General features: G+C 43.6%; 2 protein-coding genes across 2 annotated transcripts; both read left to right on the top strand.

Annotated features, from left to right (window-relative positions):
- Window positions 1-13,077: 13,077 nt before the first annotated feature.
- Window positions 13,078-13,491, top strand: LOC109801262 (putative calcium-binding protein CML19). The gene has a single exon (XM_020362287.3). It carries the CDS (start codon window positions 13,078-13,080, stop codon window positions 13,489-13,491), a length of 414 nt encoding a protein of 137 aa, XP_020217876.1.
- Window positions 13,492-14,453: 962 nt separating this feature from the next.
- LOC114915975 (uncharacterized) lies at window positions 14,454-18,751 on the top strand. Its single transcript, XM_029271565.2, has 2 exons — window positions 14,454-15,321; window positions 15,401-18,751. Exons 1-2 carry the CDS (start codon window positions 14,454-14,456, stop codon window positions 15,559-15,561), a joined length of 1,029 nt encoding a protein of 342 aa, XP_029127398.2. The 3' UTR covers window positions 15,562-18,751.

The raw sequence follows: 18,751 nt of genomic DNA, 5'->3' as shown, positions 1-18,751 counted from the left end.
ATTTAATTACATTGTCCAATTTTATTAAAAGTCACATCTCCTTTACAAATTACAAGAATAATATTTGTCGGTTGCAAATTCTACTTTTTATAGCTCAAACTCGAATACTCTTCTCACATTCTGTATTTTTGTAGATATAAATAATGTACTAATATATAAGTTGCATTAATATAACTCATCTCTTTTTAAATAAGATATTATCCATTAAAATAAAATAGTGTAATAAAGCAATAATTAATTTTTTTTATTTACATGACATTGTATAAACTAAATTTATTACGAATGTAAAAGAGAGAATTTATGAATGTGTATTTTATTTTAAAATAAATATAAAAATAATTAAATTGAATATGAGTAAACAGATATTAATTGAAAAGTCATTTTGAATAATAGTAAAGGTAAGACAATTATTTATGAATAATTTAAAAAATAATATAATTTCAAAATAAAATAAAAACAAATATGTCCACGTAAAACTGGACATTAAAGATAATTATCAAAATTAGTGTCATCCTAATTAATAATATTAATAATAAAGTTATAAGTATTTTTAATTTTGTGATTAAATCAATTAATTTCACATTAACATAAAATCAGGGTCAATTTATTTATTTATTTATTTTATCGTTCATGTAATATTACATGTAAAAATTTATTTTTAGTCTCTTATTTTTAAAACAATGATATTTATTCTTTCTTTTTTGAAAATGTGTCAAATTCTTATCTTGTCACATCATACACATGCTAATTTAACATTCTTGGAACAAAATTTGTCATATTAAAATTTAACACATTTTAAAATAATATTTTACCTATTTACGGAGATGTAACCCAAAAAATTATTAAGCAGTGCAAGTTCAGAAGTTTGAGCGTGGTACAATGTTTCACTTTTGATTTAATAGTTTTTTTTAGAAAATAAAATTAAAAAGATATCTATGTGTGAGACCCCCCGTACGGACTTCCTTTTTTCCCCAACTCTCTTACTTTCTAACTCTCATTTTCTCTTACTCCCTCTTGTACCTTGGGTCTCATTCTTCACTCTCTTCATTTTGCTGATTCAAGGTGGTAGTGCGGAGTAGCTGTGGTTTCCTAGCTGAGTTACGAAATCTTCTTTTCTCCTCCTTCGGATTTTTCAAGTTCTTCTTCAACCCTCTTCTCCATTTTCTTCATCCCGAAGCTCGGAATCTTCTACCGAGGTAAGGGAAGCTAGTTATTTTGGCTGTTTTTGACGTGGAATGAGTCTTCGATACTCCTATGCTGTTTGTTAATGGATGATTTCTGGCTGAGATGGATTAAAATTGAATTTTTGGGGGTATTTGGAACTTTGAAGGAATTTTGGGGTTTTGATGATTTGTGTTTGCATGTTGAAAATAAGCTGTTTTTATTGATATTTGATGAGAATGGGAACTTTTGGTTGGATTGCATGTGGATTTGCTGTTAAGTTTTGCAGGATTTGGAAAATTTTCGAACTTGGGGAGAGTTGCTGCTGAGTTCGCACTGGGCGTTGTTCTTCGCGCCGGGCGCGTGACCACCAAGGGACTCTGTTTAGGCAAGCCCGTCGGGCGCAAAGCTGCGTGCGCCGGGCGAGCTTACAAATGGGAGTCTCTGGTTGGCCGCGCCGGGCGTGATATCAATGGTGACATGTCTTAGGTACTTTGGTGCCACGCTAGGCGCGCGTTTGGACTCGCTGGGCGCGGAGGCTCCTTGGGAGTCTCTGCCAAGAGAGCGTTGGGCGCAATGCAAATTGCCGGGCGCGAGACCTTGGAAGGTCTCTGCCTTCCCCATGCTGGGCGCGGGTTAGGCCACGCTGAGCGCACGAGACTCCTTAGAGTCTCTGTCTGGTAGGCGCTGGGCGCAATTAGAATTGCACCAGGCGCGTGAGAGCCTTGGACTCTCGGGTTGAGTCTCGCAAGGCGCGAGTACTCTTACACTGGGCGCGCTGGCCCCTTGTGCTCTCGGGTTGAGCCGCGCTGTGCGCGACCTCGAGTGCGATGGGCGCGCAAGGAGATATTGACATATATGCTGTTGGATGTTGAATTGCGCTGAGATTGTTAATCAATGTTGTTGTATGCTGAACTAAGTTGTATTTGATGTATACGCCATGCTGACTAGGTGATAAAGCTGAGATAATAATGTTTAGCTGTATTAGAGGTATATAGTTGAGCTGGAATCGATGAATTAAAATGTTAAATTATAGTATAGTGGAACTATAGAATGTTGGGCTGAGTCGGGAGAAATAAGTGTGTTGAATTGTTGTGCTGTGTTGTGCTGTGCTGAGTTGGGTGAGATTATAGCCGCTAAGTTGATGTTGATATTAGCCACATATGTGGTGCTATTATAGCCGCTAAGTCGGTGCTGTTATTTCCGCTTTGCGGTGCCGTTATAGCCACTTAAGTGGTGCTGTTATTGCTGCCAAGCAGTGCTAATATTGCCGCACTGCGGTGCTGATACTGTTGAGTGGTATAAGCTATAGCTGTTGTTTATCATATCACCATATATTTATATGTTGATTTTTAATTACACTAGCTTACCCTTTGTTGTTTCCATGATGTTTGGACTGCAATGATCATACTATGTATGAGAGCAGAGCAGGGATAGGTGGATGTCTAGTGGTGAGTCTTCAGCGGACCGGTGGAGCTGATCTCTTTTGTGATTATTTTGTTGTTGAGCTACTTGGGATAGTAGCTTTTGATTGTAATTTTTGTACACTTTAACTCTGTTCAAACTGGATCATGTATATGTATATTCTAGACTCTATATGTATACAGTTGTTCTTTTCTATGCGGTGTTTCTAGTGTGTTGTGCCATGTGTAGTGACCAGCTGGGTCGTTACACTTTAGTGGTATCAGAGCAGTTCGAGTCAGTGGACACTCTTTGGGGGTGGTCCCTTTAGGCTTTTGTTGTGTTAGCTTTGTGCTGTGTTGTCTTGCTGTGATGTTTGCTGTGCTGAATTTGTTGTGATGATTTGTTGTGCTATTGATTGTTGTTTGGTTTAGTTATTTTTTACTAAAGATGCTGTTACTTTTGTAGATGATGACTAGGACCAACGAGCAGATAGCCCGTGCCATAGAAATGATGGCTATGGCTATGCAGCAGCAAAATGCCTATTTTGCTAGGATGGAGGCCGAGAGAGCTGCAACTGGTGCAACAAGACCTACAGGGTCACAGGAGAGCCGGGACCTTGCTGAGTTCCAGAAATGCCATCCCCCACTATTCACGGGAGATGCGGATCCAGAGGCTACTGACCGCTGGATATGTAAGTTGGAGAAGATCTTTGCTGTTTTGGGATGTTCTCCAGAGAAGAGGCTGGCATATGCTGTGTATATGCTGGTGGGAGAGGCTGAACATTGGTGGAGAGGCACCTATCAGATGCTTGCTGCTAGAGGAGTTACAATTGACTGGGAGTGCTTCTGGACGGTGTTCATGGAGAAGTACTTTTCGGAAAGTGTGAGGCATGCCAAGGAGGCAGAGTTTATGCGACTGCATCAAGGAGGGATGACAGTTTCGGAGTATGCGATGAAATTCGAGCTCCTGGCTCGTTTTTATTCGTAAGGTATAGCTGAGGCCTGGAAATGCAGGAAGTTTGCTGATGGGTTGAGATATGAGTTGAAGAGGGTGGTGGTGCTTATGGCCATCATTGAGTTCCCGGCCTTAGTGGAGAAGGAGAAAGTTGTAGAGCGGTTGGAAGGTGGTAACCGTGTTGCGAGGACTGCTGGGGGGCCATCTGGGTCCAAGAAGGGTGAGAGTCAGAGGAAGCCGTATGATAGGCCCCAACCACAGCAAGGGAGTCCTGTTATTAGGCAATCTTCTAGTGCTGCTAGTGGAGGTAGACAGAGTGGAGGTGCCACTCTGAGATGCTACAGGTGTGTTGGGCCCTATTTTGTCAGGGACTGTCCACACACGGAGAACCGTTGTTTCAGATGTCATCAGATGGGTCACGAGTTGGCTAACTGTCCTGCTAGGAACAGACCTAAGAGGAGCACTCAGAGGAGTGATGTGCAGAGGGCTGATACTCAGAGGAGTAGTGCACAGAGAGCTGATACACAGAGGGGTGACAGACCCACTACTGCTGGTAGGATATTTGCCTTGACGGGTGCTGAGGCTTCGACTTCTTATGATCTTGTAAAGGGGAAAGGCAAAGCTGCTGGTAAGGATGTGATGATTCTCTTTGACTCTGGTGCTACGCATTCATTTATATCTTATGCATGTGCTGCTATGTTGAGTGTACCTGTGTGTGATTTGGGGTTGAGACTGCTTGTGTCAACGCCCGCTTCTGCTTCGGTAGTTGCTTCTGAGTTATGTGTTGGTTGTCCGATTGTGGTGAATGAGAAGAAATACAAGGTAAACTTGATTTGTTTGCCTTTGGTAGATATTGACATAATCTTAGGGATGAATTGGTTGTCTGCCAATCACATCCTTATAGATTGTGCCAATAGGAGGCTGATTTTTTCCCAGATGGAGGATGAGCTGTTGATTTCAGCTGGTCAAGCTGAGTCATTGCTGAGAGATGGGGCAGAGTGCTGTCTTCTGCTTGCTGCGTTGAGTGTTGAGACCGAGCGGGTCATTTATGAAATTGATGTAGTGCGGGATTTTGCTGAGGTGTTCCCGGATGAGGTGCCTGGGTTGCCTCCTGTTAGGGAGGTGGAGTTTAGCATTGACTTGGTTCCAGGTGCAGGGCCAGTGTCGGTGGCTCCCTATAGGATGGCTCCGGCTGAGCTGGTTGAGCTGAAGGGTCAGTTGGAAGTCTTGTTGGAAAAGCAGTTAGTGCGACCGAGTGTTTCGCTGTGGGGTGCTCCGGTGTTATTGGTAAGGAAAAAGGATGGAGGTAGTCGACTGTGTGTTGATTACCGGCAGCTGAACAAGTTGACCATTAAGAACAAATATCCACTTCCCCGGATAGATGACTTAATGGATCAACTGAGGGGAGCATCGGTGTTTTCCAAAATTGACTTGAGGTCAGGCTATCACCAGATTAGGGGGAAGGAGGGTGACATACCGAAGACTGCTTTCAGGACTAGGTAAGGTCATTATGAATATGTTGTGATGCCGTTCGGTGTGACCAACGCCCCCGCAGTGTTCATGGACTACATGAACAGGATCTTCCGGCCGTTCTTGGATAAGTTTGTTGTGGTGTTCATTGATGACATCTTGATTTATTCAAGGACCCGGGAAGAGCACGGTGAGCACTTGAGGGCAGTGCTGGAGATTTTGAAGGTGAAGCAGCTGTATGCTAAGCTTTCAAAATGTGAGTTCTGGTTGGATGAGGTGAAGTTCTTGGGACATGTGATCTCAGCTGAGGGGATTGCTGTTGATCCGGCTAAGGTGGAGTCGGTGTTGCAGTGGGAACGTCCAAGAACTGTCACAGATATTAGGAGTTTTGTGGGTTTAGCGGGTTACTATCGAAGGTTCATTGAAGGATTCTCTAAGATAGTAGCGCCTCTAACCCAGCTGACACGGAAGGAGCAGCCGTTCATCTGGACAGACGCCTGTGAGAGTTTTGAGGAGTTAAAGCGGAGATTGACCACTTCTCCTGTGCTGGTGTTGCCGGATTCTGGTGAGCCTTTTGATGTGTACTGTGATGCTTCTCACTAGGGTCTGGGGTGTGTGCTGATGCAAAATAGGAGAGTGGTGGCGTATGCTTCAAGGCAATTGAAGAATCATGAAAGGAATTATCCTACTCATGAACTGGAGTTAACTGCTGTGGTGTTTGCCTTGAAGATATGGAGGCATTACTTGTATAGTGCTCGGTTCAGCGTCTTCAGTGATCACAAGAGTATGAAGTACTTGTTTGATCAGAAGGAGCTGAACATGAGGCAGAGGTGGTGGATGGAGTTTCTGAAGGATTATGATTTTCAGTTGATGTATCATCCAGGCAAGGCCAATGTGGTGGCAGATGCGCTGAGTAGGAAATCCATCCACATATCGAGTATGATGATGAAGGAGTTGGAGCTGGTTGAGGAGTTCAGAAATTTGAATCTCTGTGTGGAGTTAGCTCAGGATCACATTAGCTGTGGGATGATTACCATAACTAATGAGTTCTTGAGGCAGGTTGGACTTAAGCAGTTGCAAGACGCCGGGCTAGTGAAGCTTCTTGGTTTGCTGGGTACCGAGAAGGCTGTTGGCTTTGAGCTGGGAGAATATGGAATCTTGAGGTTTAAGGGCAGAATTTGCCTACCTCAGGATGCTGAGCTGAAGAGAGCTGTGTTGGAGGAAGGTCACAAGAGCAGGCTTAGCATACATCCGGGTATGACGAAGATGTACCAAGACCTCAAGAAGACTTTCTGGTGGTCTGGTATGAAGAGGGAGATAGCTGATTATGTGGCGGTCTGTCTGACCTATCAGAAGGCGAAGGTTGAGCATCAGAAGCCGAGTGGGTTGATGTAACAGATGGAGATTCCCGAGTGGAAATGGGATAGCATCACTATGGACTTTATTGTGGGATTGCCTAGGTCAGCAAGGAATAGTGATGCTATCTGGGTGATTGTTGACCGGTTGACCAAGTGTGCGTATTTCTTGCCTGTCAACATCAAGTGGTCCTTGGAGAAGCTGACACACTTGTATGTGAAGGAGATAGTACGGTTGCACGGGGTGCCTTCTAGTAATATTTTTGACCGAGATCCGAGGTTTACTTCCAGATTTTGGCAGAGTCTACATCAGGCCCTAGGCACGAAACTGAAGCTGAGTTCTGCTTATCATCCACAGACGGATGGTCAGCAGAGAGGACAATCCAGTCCTATGAGGATCTGCTGAGGGCCTGTGTGTTAGACCACCTGGGTAGCTGGGAGGAGGTCCTACCGCTAGTGGAATTTACTTATAACAACAGCTTTCATGCTAGCATTGGGATGGCACCGTATGAAACCTTATATGGCAGGAGATGTATGACTCATTTGTGCTGATATCAAGATGGAGAATCAGTAGTTATGGGACCGGAGCTGATCCTGCAGACTATTGAGAAGGTGAAGATGATTCAGGAGAAGATGAAGACCGCTTAGAGTAGACAGAAATCTTATGCTGACAAGAGGCATAAGCCTTTGGAGTTTGCCGAAGGAGAACATGTGTTTCTGAAGGTGACTCCGACCTCTAGTGTGGGAAGAGCGCTGAGGGCAAGAAAGTTGACACCAAGGTTTGTGGGTCCCTATCAGATCATACAGCGTGTAGGTCCCGTTGCTTATCGGTTGGCTTTGCCACCTTCTCTTTCAAACCTACACGATGTATTTCATGTGTCTCAGCTGAGGAAGTATATTCATGAACCTAGTCATGTGGTGGAGTTGGACGATGTACAAGTCAAGGAAAACTTGACATATGAGAAGTTGCCAGTAGCTGTAGTGGATCATAAGCTGAAGGAGTTGAGGGGCAAGTCCATCGCTCTGGTGAAGGTACTGTGGGATGCAGCTACCGGTGAGGCTACTTGGGAAGTGGAGCAGCAGTGCAGGGAGCGGTACCCGTTTCTTTTCCCAAGTAAGTCTGTTTTCGGGGATGAAAACTCTTGTTGTTGGGGAGGATGTGAGACCCCCCCGTACGGACTTCCTTTCTTCCCCAACTCTCTTACTCTCTAACTCTCATTTTCTCCTTACTCCCTCTTGTACCTTGGGTCTCATTCTTCTCTCTCTTCATTTTGCTGATTCAAGGTGGTAGTGCGGAGTAGCTGTGGTTTCCTAGCTGAGTTACGGAATCTTCTTTTCTCCTCCTTCGGATTTTTCAAGTTCTTCTTCAACCCTTTTCTCCATTTTCTTCATCCCGAAGCTCGGAATCTTCTACCGAGGTAAGGGAAGCTAGTTATTTTGGCTGTTTTTGACGTGGAATAAGTCTTCGATACTCCTATGCTGTTTGTTAATGGATGATTTCTGGCTGAGATGGATTAAAATTGAATTTTTGGGATTTTCAGAACTTTGAAGGAATTTTGGGGTTTTGATGATTTGTGTTTGCATGTTGAAAATGAGCTGTTTTTATTGATATTTGATGAGAATGGGAACTTTTGGTTGGATTGCATGTGGATTTGCTATTAAGTTTTGCAGGATTTGGAAAATTTTTGAACTTGGGGAGAGTTGCTGCTGAGTTCGCGCTGGGCGTTGTTCTTCGCGCCGGGCGCGTGACCACCATGGGACTCTGTTTAGGCAAGCCCGCCGGGCGCAAAGCTGTGTGCGCCGGGCGAGCTTGCAAATGGGAGTCTCTGGTTGGCCCGCGCCGGGCGTGACTTGGGCTGCGCTGGGCGCGATATCAATGGTGACATGTCTTGGGTACTCTAGTGCCGCGCTAGCGCGCGTTTGGACTCGCTGGGCGCGGAGGCTCCTTGGGAGTCTCTGCCAAGAGAGCATTGGGCGCAATGCGAATTGCCGGGCGCGAGACCTTGGTAGGTCTCTGCCTTCCCCACGCTGGGCGCGGGTTAGGCCACGCTGAGCGCACGAGACTCCTTAGAGTCTATGCCTGGTAGGCACTGGGCGCAATTGGAATTGCGCCAGGCGCGTGAGAGCCTTGGACTCTCGGGTTGAGTCTCGCAAGGCGCGAATACTCTTACACTGGGCGCGCTGGCCCCTTGTGCTCTCGGGTTGAGCCGCGCTGGGCGCGCAAGGAGATATTGACATATATGCTGTTGGATGTTGAATTGCGCTGAGATTGTTAATCAATGTTGTTGTATGCTGAACTAAGTTGTATTTGATGTATACGCCATGCTGACTAGGTGATAAAGCTGAGATAATAATGTTTAGTTGTATTAGAGGTATATAGTTGAGCTGGAATCGATGAATTAAAATGTTAAATTATAGTATAGTGGAACTATAGAATGTTGGGCTGAGTCGGGAGAAATAAGTGTGTTGAATTGTTGTGTTGTGCTGTGCTGAGTTGGGTGAGATTATAGCTGCTAAGTCGGTGCTGATATTAGCCACATATGTGGTGCTGTTATAGTCGCTAAGTCGGTGCTGTTGTTGCCGCTTTGCGGTGCCGTTATAGCCACTTAAGTGGTGCTGTTATTGCTGCCAAGCAGTGCTGATATTGCCGCATTGCGGTGCTGATACTGTTGAGTGGTATAAGTTGTAGCTGTTGTTTATCATATCGCAATATATTTATATGTTGATTTTTAATTACACTAGCTTACCCTTTGTTGTTTCCCTGATGTTTGGACTGCAATGATTATACTATGTATGGGAGCAGAGCAGGGATAGGTGGATGTCTAGTGAGGAGCCTTCAGCGGACCGGTGGAGTTGATCTCTTTTGTGATTATTTTGTTGTTGAGCTACTTGGGATAATAGCTTTTGATTGTAATTTTTGTACACTTTAACTCTGTTCAGACTGGATCATGTATATGTATATTCTAGACTTTATATGTATACAGTTGTTCTTTTCTGTGCGGTGTTTCTAGTGTGCTGTGCCGTGTGTAGTGACCAATCGGGTTGTTACACTATGCATACTTGGTGTTATAACTTAAATGAAAAGAAAAGCTTGATAAATATACTCCAAAAAAGATCGAAAGTATTTATATTTTCATGAGCACGAATCATATAACGTTATTTCAAAGTTGTGGTCCTAATAATAAGGCCAAGGAATAGGTTGCTGAAATTTCAGATAATTTAGATTAGTAGGTTGGAAGGATGGCGTCGAAGTGACGATCTCAATCCCAACTCCAAGCTTCCAGAAAGAAGGAAGAATCTGAATCGCCGAGAAAAAGTGGAAAACCAGGGATCGCAAATTCGTACATGGGTTAAGACAATTAAATAGCCGCTGCGGTTTTGGATTTTTACCTACAAACCATTATGGTTACATAAGAAAATTTAAGAACGGTTTACTTTAATTCAATTCGAATGTATTATGAAATTCAATTCAAATCAAATTAGATTTTTTTTTCTTGATTAGATTCGACTTTTATAGTTTTTTAAATTTAATTAATAATATATAATATTATATATTTTGTTTAAAGATGTGTATGTAAAAAATAAAATTAAAAATATATTTAAACACGAAATTTTTTTGTCACTTAATATATTTACTATTAATTCTTATTTTATTATTTTAGTAAAAATATATTTTAATATAATTTTAGTTATCGTATTAAATATTTTTCTCATATATATAATTTGTTATTTAAAATAAATTTATTTTCTTGTAAAATAATTCATAAATTTATATTCTAAAATATAATTTGGTAGCTTATAATATAATTTTAAAATATATTTTCAATCAAATTTATTATAATGTATATTTGATAAAAATTTAATAACTTTCAATTTTATAAAATATCTTTTATGTTATGTATCTATATTATTTATTTGAAAGAAGAAAAAAAAAACATATCTACATATAAGTATAGTTAAATTTGGTTTGAGTTGATTTCACATTCTTGTTCAAAAAACGAGCTAAACTGCATGATTTAAAAAAATTCAACAGAACTATTAATTTACAGTTTTGTATTAGTTTTCGATTCTGTTAATCAATTTGTGATTTTCCATTTGAATTGGTTTGATTTTAAACGTCTGAGATAATAATATTTTTTTTTCTAGAGGAGTGTATTAACATACGCTTTCAACATAATTTTCATTATTAATTAAAGTTTGTTTTGGTGTAAAAAAATTAAAGTTTTTTTTATATTTATAATCTATTAATTAAAGTTTGTTTAAAAAACAATTAAGTGAATCATTATTTCTTTAATTATTTAAAATCCCGCATTTGGTCATGTCGTGTATAAGTGTATTATATGAGTATAATGGTATGCTAATTATTTTCATAATATAATGGAGGCTCTAGGCCTTGGTAAGGTTTCTGCAGAGGCTTCTAAAGAGGCATATGGAGATAGGTAAGGGGGTGTTTGGTGATCATCAGGCTGTACAATTGAGTGCCCAGATGTCTTATATGTCTTATAGTGGGATGAGGAGATTCTACCTTCTATTTCTTTTCACCACATGGCCAATTTTCCTGAAATTCTCATCTTTCATCAAGAATTTTTGGATTGGTGTAAACCTTGGAAGGAGTGACTGTTATGGGGGAAAAGGTGTTATCAAGATTATTGACATTCCAAAAGATTATTTCCAAGTTCTGTTTACTTCTGATGAGAACTATAATTATGCTCTTATGGAATGGTCAGCAATAATGGTTGCTTATTATATTTTAATCCAATCTTGAATATCATTTTTTTTAGTCACCCAAGTGTGGCATGTAAAGTGGCGGTGTGGTCCGTGTGGATTTGGATTCCTGAATCCTGAGCTTCTCATTAAATTGTTTAACCATTAATTTCTATGACGGTTGGGTTGGGTTCTATCCTAGGAGTCATGCTAAAAAAGTAAAAATTGATAAGACAAGACACATTACATTATCCGTCATTTTTTTACACAAACGCACTTTATTTGTTTACGTTGTTTTTGGTTGTGAGGAAAAAAACATATGATAAATAGAATGGAAAAAATAAAAATGAAGAAAAATAAATAAATATTTGATTGTTTAATTAAAGAAAAATAAATGATAAATATATGAAAAAATAAGATATATATATATAAGATAAATAAATAAATAAAATTTATCGTCTTTTAATTTCTCTCTTTTTTTATTTTTCCTTAATCAAACAACTTTTCTCATTTTCACTCTTTCATTTTTACTTCCTTTACCATATTTCTTATGTATCTTTTTTTTATCAAACACAAACTTAAAGATAATTGTGGACAAGATGTACGAGGAATCCACTTCCACAAAAGGTGGAACACATTTTGAAGAGAATTTTCATTTGTAAGACATAATATAATTATTTTTTATTTTTATAATTTTATAATGCAATTTTCTTATAAAGAAAAAAGATTATGCATTACTTGTGTAAAATATTTATACTCGATCATCCAATCACAAATCACAGTTATAATAACTTTGTTAACTCTTAAAATAATTATCTTAAAAGTGACAATAACTATAACATTTTACTAGTTAACAATGTAAAAGTTTTTACACCATGATCATTAAATTCTTTTATACTGACATTATAATCATTAAGAATGTCTTTGAGAAAATTTTAAAAACTAAATTACTTGAATAATCAATTACATGTATAATGTATTATAATTATAATTAAAATAAATTATTTTAAAAAAATAATTTTAAGGTATTTGATTTTATTTAGATAAAAATACTTTTATGAAAAAGAAATTGAGAACTAATCATATAGTTCAAATTTTTAACCTCATAAAAAAAGTTTTTTTTAGCAAAAACTTATTTATAAATTAAAATTGTTGTTTTAAATATACAATTTTTACCCTAAAATACATAATTAAAATATAAATTATGATTCTTTTTCCAAATTTACTTTAAATCTATGCCATAGCTGACAGTTCATAAAAATAAAAAAAGGATAATGCCATATTTTCTCACATGCTGCGTGACAGTTTCTAAGTTTTATAAAATATTTTGAACTTCTCTTTATTTTTTTTACATCTAGACTTTGTCATAAAAAGTACACTAAACAAAGAATAAAATATAATAACAGCACATAATAAATTTTACAAATCTAAAATGAAATTAATTAGTATTGTTATCAGAAAAACCCAGATAATAAAATTCTATTATTTAAAAATATTAAAAAAAAATAAAGTTGATGGTATTTATATATTGGAGAACTAAAAATAAAATAATGATAATAAATGATAGGACACCACTTTGGCACGGATAAGAACTAATTTAGGTGTAGCCACCGTGTGAGTGTGTTGGCACTTGGCACCGAGCCACCAACGCGTCTTGCATACCCATTGGGTGACCATGCCAATTGCCAACATGCGAAATTGCAAATAAAAAAAAATAGTAAAATAATATTGACAATTCCTTTGACCACATTACTCTCGAATCTCGATTATTATTCTAGGGGTTTTGAACTTTGAATTTTGAAGTCTTCCCCTTTCATTCCGGGGTCCGCGTTATCCACTAAAATCCCAACTACATATGGGGTGACGTCAGTGTTGTTTTCTTCTTCCCCTTCCCCGCAACTTGCAACTTGCAACGCGCAAAACCAAAACTTATATAAACTCCCCAACGTTAATTCCATGATAACATAACGCAAGAGACAGAAATTAATTAAGCACGTGTTTGTTTGCCGCAAGACAGAAATTAACTTGGATGAGGAGAGACAAAGAGTACGAGCGTGTGCTAAGCTACTTCGACGACGACGGTGACGGCAAGATTTCGGCGTCTGAGCTAAGGAAGCGTTTGGGTGGCGAGGTTCTGTTGAAGGAAGCGGAAATGGCGATTGAGGCCTTGGACTCCGACGGTGACGGGTTGCTGTGTTTGGAGGATTTGGTGAATCTCATGGAGGAAGTGGGAGAGGAGGAGAAGTTGAAGGACTTAAGGGAAGCCTTTGATTTGTACGACACTGAACGTTGTGGCTTCATCACGCCCAAGGCCTTGAAGAGGATGCTCCACAAATTGGGGGACTCCAAGTCCACCAAAGAGTGCAAAGCCATGATTAGTGCCTTTGATTTGAACGGGGATGGCATGCTTAGCTTTGAAGAATTCACAATTATGATGAACTGAAATCTTATGCTACTTGTACATTCATTCTGCCACTTTAGTTCGTCTGTCTATAGTTTGGTTTGGTGGATTAATTAATTGATTTGTTTCTACATTGTCTTATGTCTAATTCTTTTCTTAATTCATGGGTTTCTGTTCTTACTGGAATTTGGTCGTAGGGGTGATCTGTCCAGTAAGATCGGTGAACCTCCTTTGCTTGATGTATTGGTGCTCCAAGATGGAGGAGGTACCTGCAAAAGAGACTCCGATGCCAAAGTTAGGGTTTGCATGAGTAATAGTCTCATATATATAATGCACGTACCTTGAGGTGATCTAGGTTTGCCTTGAGCTTTTGGGCTTGAGATAAGATATATCATGATATGATATGATATAATTGAAGGGCAGATCTGGTCTGGGACGAGATCCTCAGAATCAGGTATGATTTGCTCAAATACCGGGCTGGCGTCATGCACCGCGTGCCCGAGGTCACCTATTTGCATTACTAATCCGGGCTAGGAGCCCGGGTGCGAAATACGGTTAGTACACTAGCCCCCCGAGCTCCGAAAGCCGTAGGTCGAGGAGTTAAGGCCGGGCTCATTGGAGGGGAGCGGCTTTTCGCTATACGTTGTCCGAAGGTTTGCCATGTGTCACGACTGTTCATTTCCCGAGGGCGTTCGAGCGACGCGTTAAGGGAAGTGACGGTTGTGTAATGATGGTTTTGCAATAAATGTGTTGTCAGTTGTGCTTTTCAGCCGACACGTGTCGCGTCGGTTTTGAATTTTGGGAGAGAGTTTTTCCTTTTCTTCCACTCGCGCCTCTTCGTTTTTGCTCTTTGTCTTTCTTCTGACTTCTCGAGTACGAGAGCTTTTCTTGCTTTCTTGCCTTTGCGCTTCCGTCGTGGTTTTCGGTAACCCCTTCTTTGTTAGGGTTGTTTTCTGAGGAGGAGTACCAGGTACTTCCTTTTTATTTGCTTCTTCTCTCTTTTCATGGCCGGTGGAAGTGGTGCCGGATCCTCTGCGTCTGCCAGGGGCAAGGCGCGTGGCAAGGCGGTGGCCGTCGGAAGGGTCACTGTTGAGGAGAAAGACCCGCCGCCGCCTAGGGGCCCGGAGCCAGGCGTTCCTGGTTACGACTGGATCAAACGCGAGGTGGCTGAGGCTCAGAGCATTTTTCGCTCTATCCTCGAAGTGAATGCGTTTCGGAGAGCGCATAGGGTTTGCGATTCCTCCATCTCCCACCTGATTCGGCTTGAGCCCTGTCATGCCGATGAGGGCGTGTACATGGGGAGGTCTACTGATCCCTCCCATTTCTATGTATATCAATGCTTTTTTAGGGATTTGGGTGTCTGTCTTCCCTTCACTCAGTTTGAGTGCGATTTTTTGAATTTCATCAACGCGGCTCCTTGCCAGTTGCATCCCAATAGTTGGGATTTTTTGAGGGCTTTTCAGGTTATGTATACAGTTCTAGGTATAGAGGTGTCTCTTCGCGTCTTTCTTCATTTTTATCAGTTGAAGATGGGCGTTCCGCCTTATGGCATTTTGTCCCTGAGCGGGAGTAGGGATGGGGGTTTGTTTACTCCCTACTCCCAATCGTATAAAAATTTCAAGCAGGAGTTTTTCCGGGTCGCCCTCATGGGTGTTGACCCTTTGGAAGATGAGGTGTTTTACTTCGTCGGTTTGCCGAGGTTTCCGTTCTATTGGCGTCCCAAACCGTCTAGGTTTCACGACTTGGGAGATCAGAAGGTGACGGCCACGGAGGCGGCCGCCATTAAGAATCTTGCGGCGCTCCCTCGTCCGCTGGATTGCAAGCTCGTTCTGTCGCTTGCAAATTCGCCTTATAGGGAGAGGGGCCTAGAGAGTGAGTATTGCACGCTTCAATAGATTGTCGGGCTTGTGTAGTTGCCTTTTACTGATGTGCTTCTATTTCTTATCTGCAGGCATTATGGGGAAAAACTTGTGGCGTGAGCTTAAGCACCGCTACAACATTACCGAGCTCGAGGTTCCTAAGCCTCCGGAGGAAGATGTTGCCCCCTTGAAGGCTAGTCGGAAGAGAAAGAGGCCGAGGGAACCTCAGTCCCTCCAGGAGCCGAGGAGGTGATCTCCAAGGCCGCTGATGCTGATGCGGTGGATCTCACTGAGAGTCCACCACCCCAGGTGGCTTCTGAGGAGGTGGCTCAGATTGCTGAGCCTACTGGGCAGGTCGTCGAGGTGGAGGCCCAGACTGCCGGGCAGGCTGCCCGAGTTGCCGAGGTGGTGAGTATCGTCTTTCTCGGACTTTCCCTTTGCCTTTTGTTATGTTGTCTGGATGTCCGATCTGGGTGATTTTTTGCAGGCAGGAAATACCGCTGAACCTGAGGTGCAGGCTGCTGAGCTGGTCACCTCATCCTCCAAGGAGCGAGCGCGGCCTCGAGAGAAGGCGACGAGCTCCTGCAGCTCCCCCACCTGAGAGGCATAAGCCTCATTGGATCGCAACGCAATCTCAAGAGACTTCTGCACCCGGGAAAGGTCGCCATGCGCAGAATGGAGCTCAGCCTCGTGCCGCTTCGCCTCACCAAGGGCTGCGCTAAGAGCTTTATTCTCTTCCCTCAGGATCTTGTTTGCCTCCTTCCAAGGTTGAAGTCGGCCCCTCAACTTGGCCAGGTCCTCTTGCTGCTTAGCCAAATCCTCCCGCTGTTGGCCCCACTTAGGCTTCCAGTGGCTCACTATACCCATCACTCTTTGCAGCATGACCTGGGCAGCATCAAGGCTGTCCTCGGGACCGACCCTGTCTATCAATTCCCGGTCCTCGGAGCTCATCAAACCCTGAGGGAAGAACCCCTCCGTAGTCACCCCCGCGCTCCACAATGAATCCATGTCGGCAGAGGCGCTCACGTGATCCAGCCGTACCTTATCTATACCCTTCCCAAAGCGATGGGATAGGTATTGAGTCCGGTAAGAACATTTGGCGCCCACCGTGGGGCCAATCAAGACAACTCTTATCGGCCACCTGCATGGTTTCTACTAGAAGCCATATCAGACGAGCGATAGACGACGCAAGCCACTCAATCAACATGGACAGCGACGCTGCAACCCTAAGGCGGCTGATCGACCAAGTTGAGCAGATGCGACAACAGCACGACGCCGACCTTCAAAACATGCGCACCCAGCATGAAAACGACCTTGCAGCGAAGCGGACCGCTAATGAAGCAGACCTCGCAGCGTTACGTGCCGAGAATGAGTGCATTCGCGCCCAGCTCCCTCGACACCACTCCGAACAACCTCCGCACGAGAGCGACACTCATGAGGAGGAGGCACATTCAGCCTCCCAATCCCGAGCGACGACCAAGGCACCGACTTCACGGCCCGCCACGCACCGGTCTCATGCATCAACGCACAGATCAGGGCAGGGTACTAGCAGGGCCCCCACCCATGTCTTCGAGGGCCAAGAACCCTTCCACCGTCATCCTTTTGTGGATGGCATCATGGAGACCCCACTGCCCTGCGGGTGGAAGCCCCTCCACCTCGACCGCTACGACGGCACCACGGACCCCGACGAGCACATCGACTCGTACACAACTCAGGTAAACCTTTACACTAACAGCGACGCTATATTGTGTAGGGTTTTTCCGACCTCACTCAAGGGACCCACGCTTCATTGGTACACCCAACTACTAGCCGGATCCATCGACAGCTTTGCCACCTTGATGCGGCGATTCGTGGCACAATACGGCACCAGCCGGCCTCACCACACAACCTCGGCCGCCTTGGCCAACCTCAGGCAGAACGATGATGAATCTCTGCGAGCTTTCATGGAGCGCTTCTCCAACATCTCGGTTCGGATCCGGAATCTAAACCCGGAGGTCGCCCTGCACGCCATGCTCATGGCACTGAAACCCGGATCGTTCGTCGACAGCCTATGCCGCGACGCCCCCCGCGACATGGATGAGCTGCGTGCCCGGGCCGCCGGCTACATTCAGATGGAAGAGCACTCGGCCTTCCGCGACCAAGTTTGCGGGAAGGGCCCCGCAAAACCGGAATAGGACCTCAGAGATAAGGTAAAAGTCAATAATGACAGCCAATTCAAGAAGCCGACCAGAGCCAACAGAAGCGGGAGGTATGAATTCTACACTCCCCTAAACGCCCCGAGAGTCCACATCTTGGAAGAAGCCAGTAACAATAACCTACTAGCCCTTCCACCACCCGACCACACCCCCAACAGCGCCGATCAGTCCAAACACTGTCGGTACCACAGGAACTACGGCCACACCACTGACGAGTGCCGCACGCTCCGGGACCGCATCGAAGAGCTCATCCAGGCAGGCCACCTCGGCCACTACATCCAGCGACAGCCAGGTTCCTGAGGTGGCTTTGGAGGCCGGGGACGCGGGAGAGGCCGGGGACGCGGGAGAGGCCGCGGGTCAGGAGCTCGCACAGATTTACCCACAGGGTCCCAACAAAATGCTAACGGCGCGATACAGGCCGAAATAAGTCAGGAAACAGCGTCGGCTCCCTTACGGGGAGTAATCAACACGATTGCAGGTGGTTTTGCTGGAGGAGGCGCTAGCAACTCGGCCCAGAAAAGACACTTGCGGAACATCAGCTGCGTCCACTCTACCACCTCGACCCCGCACCCAAGTTCGCCGCCGATCTCCTTCTTCGATGAAGATTACGCCGGCGTCAGCCCTAACCAGGATGACCCCATGGTCATCGTTGTGGAGATAGCCAACTAGAAAGTGCAGAAAACACTCATTGACCAGGGAAGCTCGGCTGACGTCCTGTACTGGCCGACTTTCCTCAAACTAGACGTCCCCCACTCTCTCATTCAACCTCACACGGAGCCCCTAGTCGGCTTCGCGGGAGAACGAGTTCACACTCGGGGATATGTAGACTTGCTGACAACTTTCGGAACGCCACCAGATACAAGGCGGGTCATGGTCCGGTACCTCCTCGTGGAAGCCAACACTTCCTACAACATTATCATCGGGAGGCCAACCTTGAACCAACTCGGAGCGGTAGTGTCAACCCCACACCTCACTATGAAGTTCCCGGGCAAGGACAGTCAGGTCATCTCCGTCAAAGCTAATCAGAAGATAGCTCGGCAATGCTACGCCGAGAGCCTGAAGATCTCCTCGTCGAGCAAGCAAAGCGAGGAGAATCCCCCCACTATAGCTCCCTAAGTTTTTTGCTTAATCTTCTTTTACTTTCAGTACGAACAAGCTGTGCACTCTTTTCCCGCCTCAGTCCTCAACTGAGAGGGTTTTTAACGAGGCACGTAAGAACAAATCAATAAAATTATACGTTTTGCTCAA

Source organism: Cajanus cajan, chromosome 5, assembly GCF_000230855.2.
Source record: "Cajanus cajan strain Asha chromosome 5, NIPB_CcT2T_4, whole genome shotgun sequence".
In the NCBI taxonomy this organism is placed as follows: domain Eukaryota; kingdom Viridiplantae; phylum Streptophyta; class Magnoliopsida; order Fabales; family Fabaceae; genus Cajanus; species Cajanus cajan.
The sequence above is the reverse complement of the archived record's forward strand: the minus strand, read 5'-3'. Positions and strand labels throughout refer to the sequence as shown.

What these genes read in the sequence shown, in the direction of transcription:
- LOC109801262 (XM_020362287.3), top strand. Translation starts at nt 13,078, where the DNA reads ATGAGGAGAGACAAAGAGTACGAGCGTGTGCTAAGCTACTTCGACGAC.
- LOC114915975 (XM_029271565.2), top strand. Translation starts at nt 14,454, where the DNA reads ATGGCCGGTGGAAGTGGTGCCGGATCCTCTGCGTCTGCCAGGGGCAAG. An exon ending in TAGGGAGAGGGGCCTAGAGA is followed by an intron (nt 15,322 to 15,400) that starts GTGAGTATTGCA and finishes TCTTATCTGCAG; the next exon opens with GCATTATGGGGAAAAACTTG.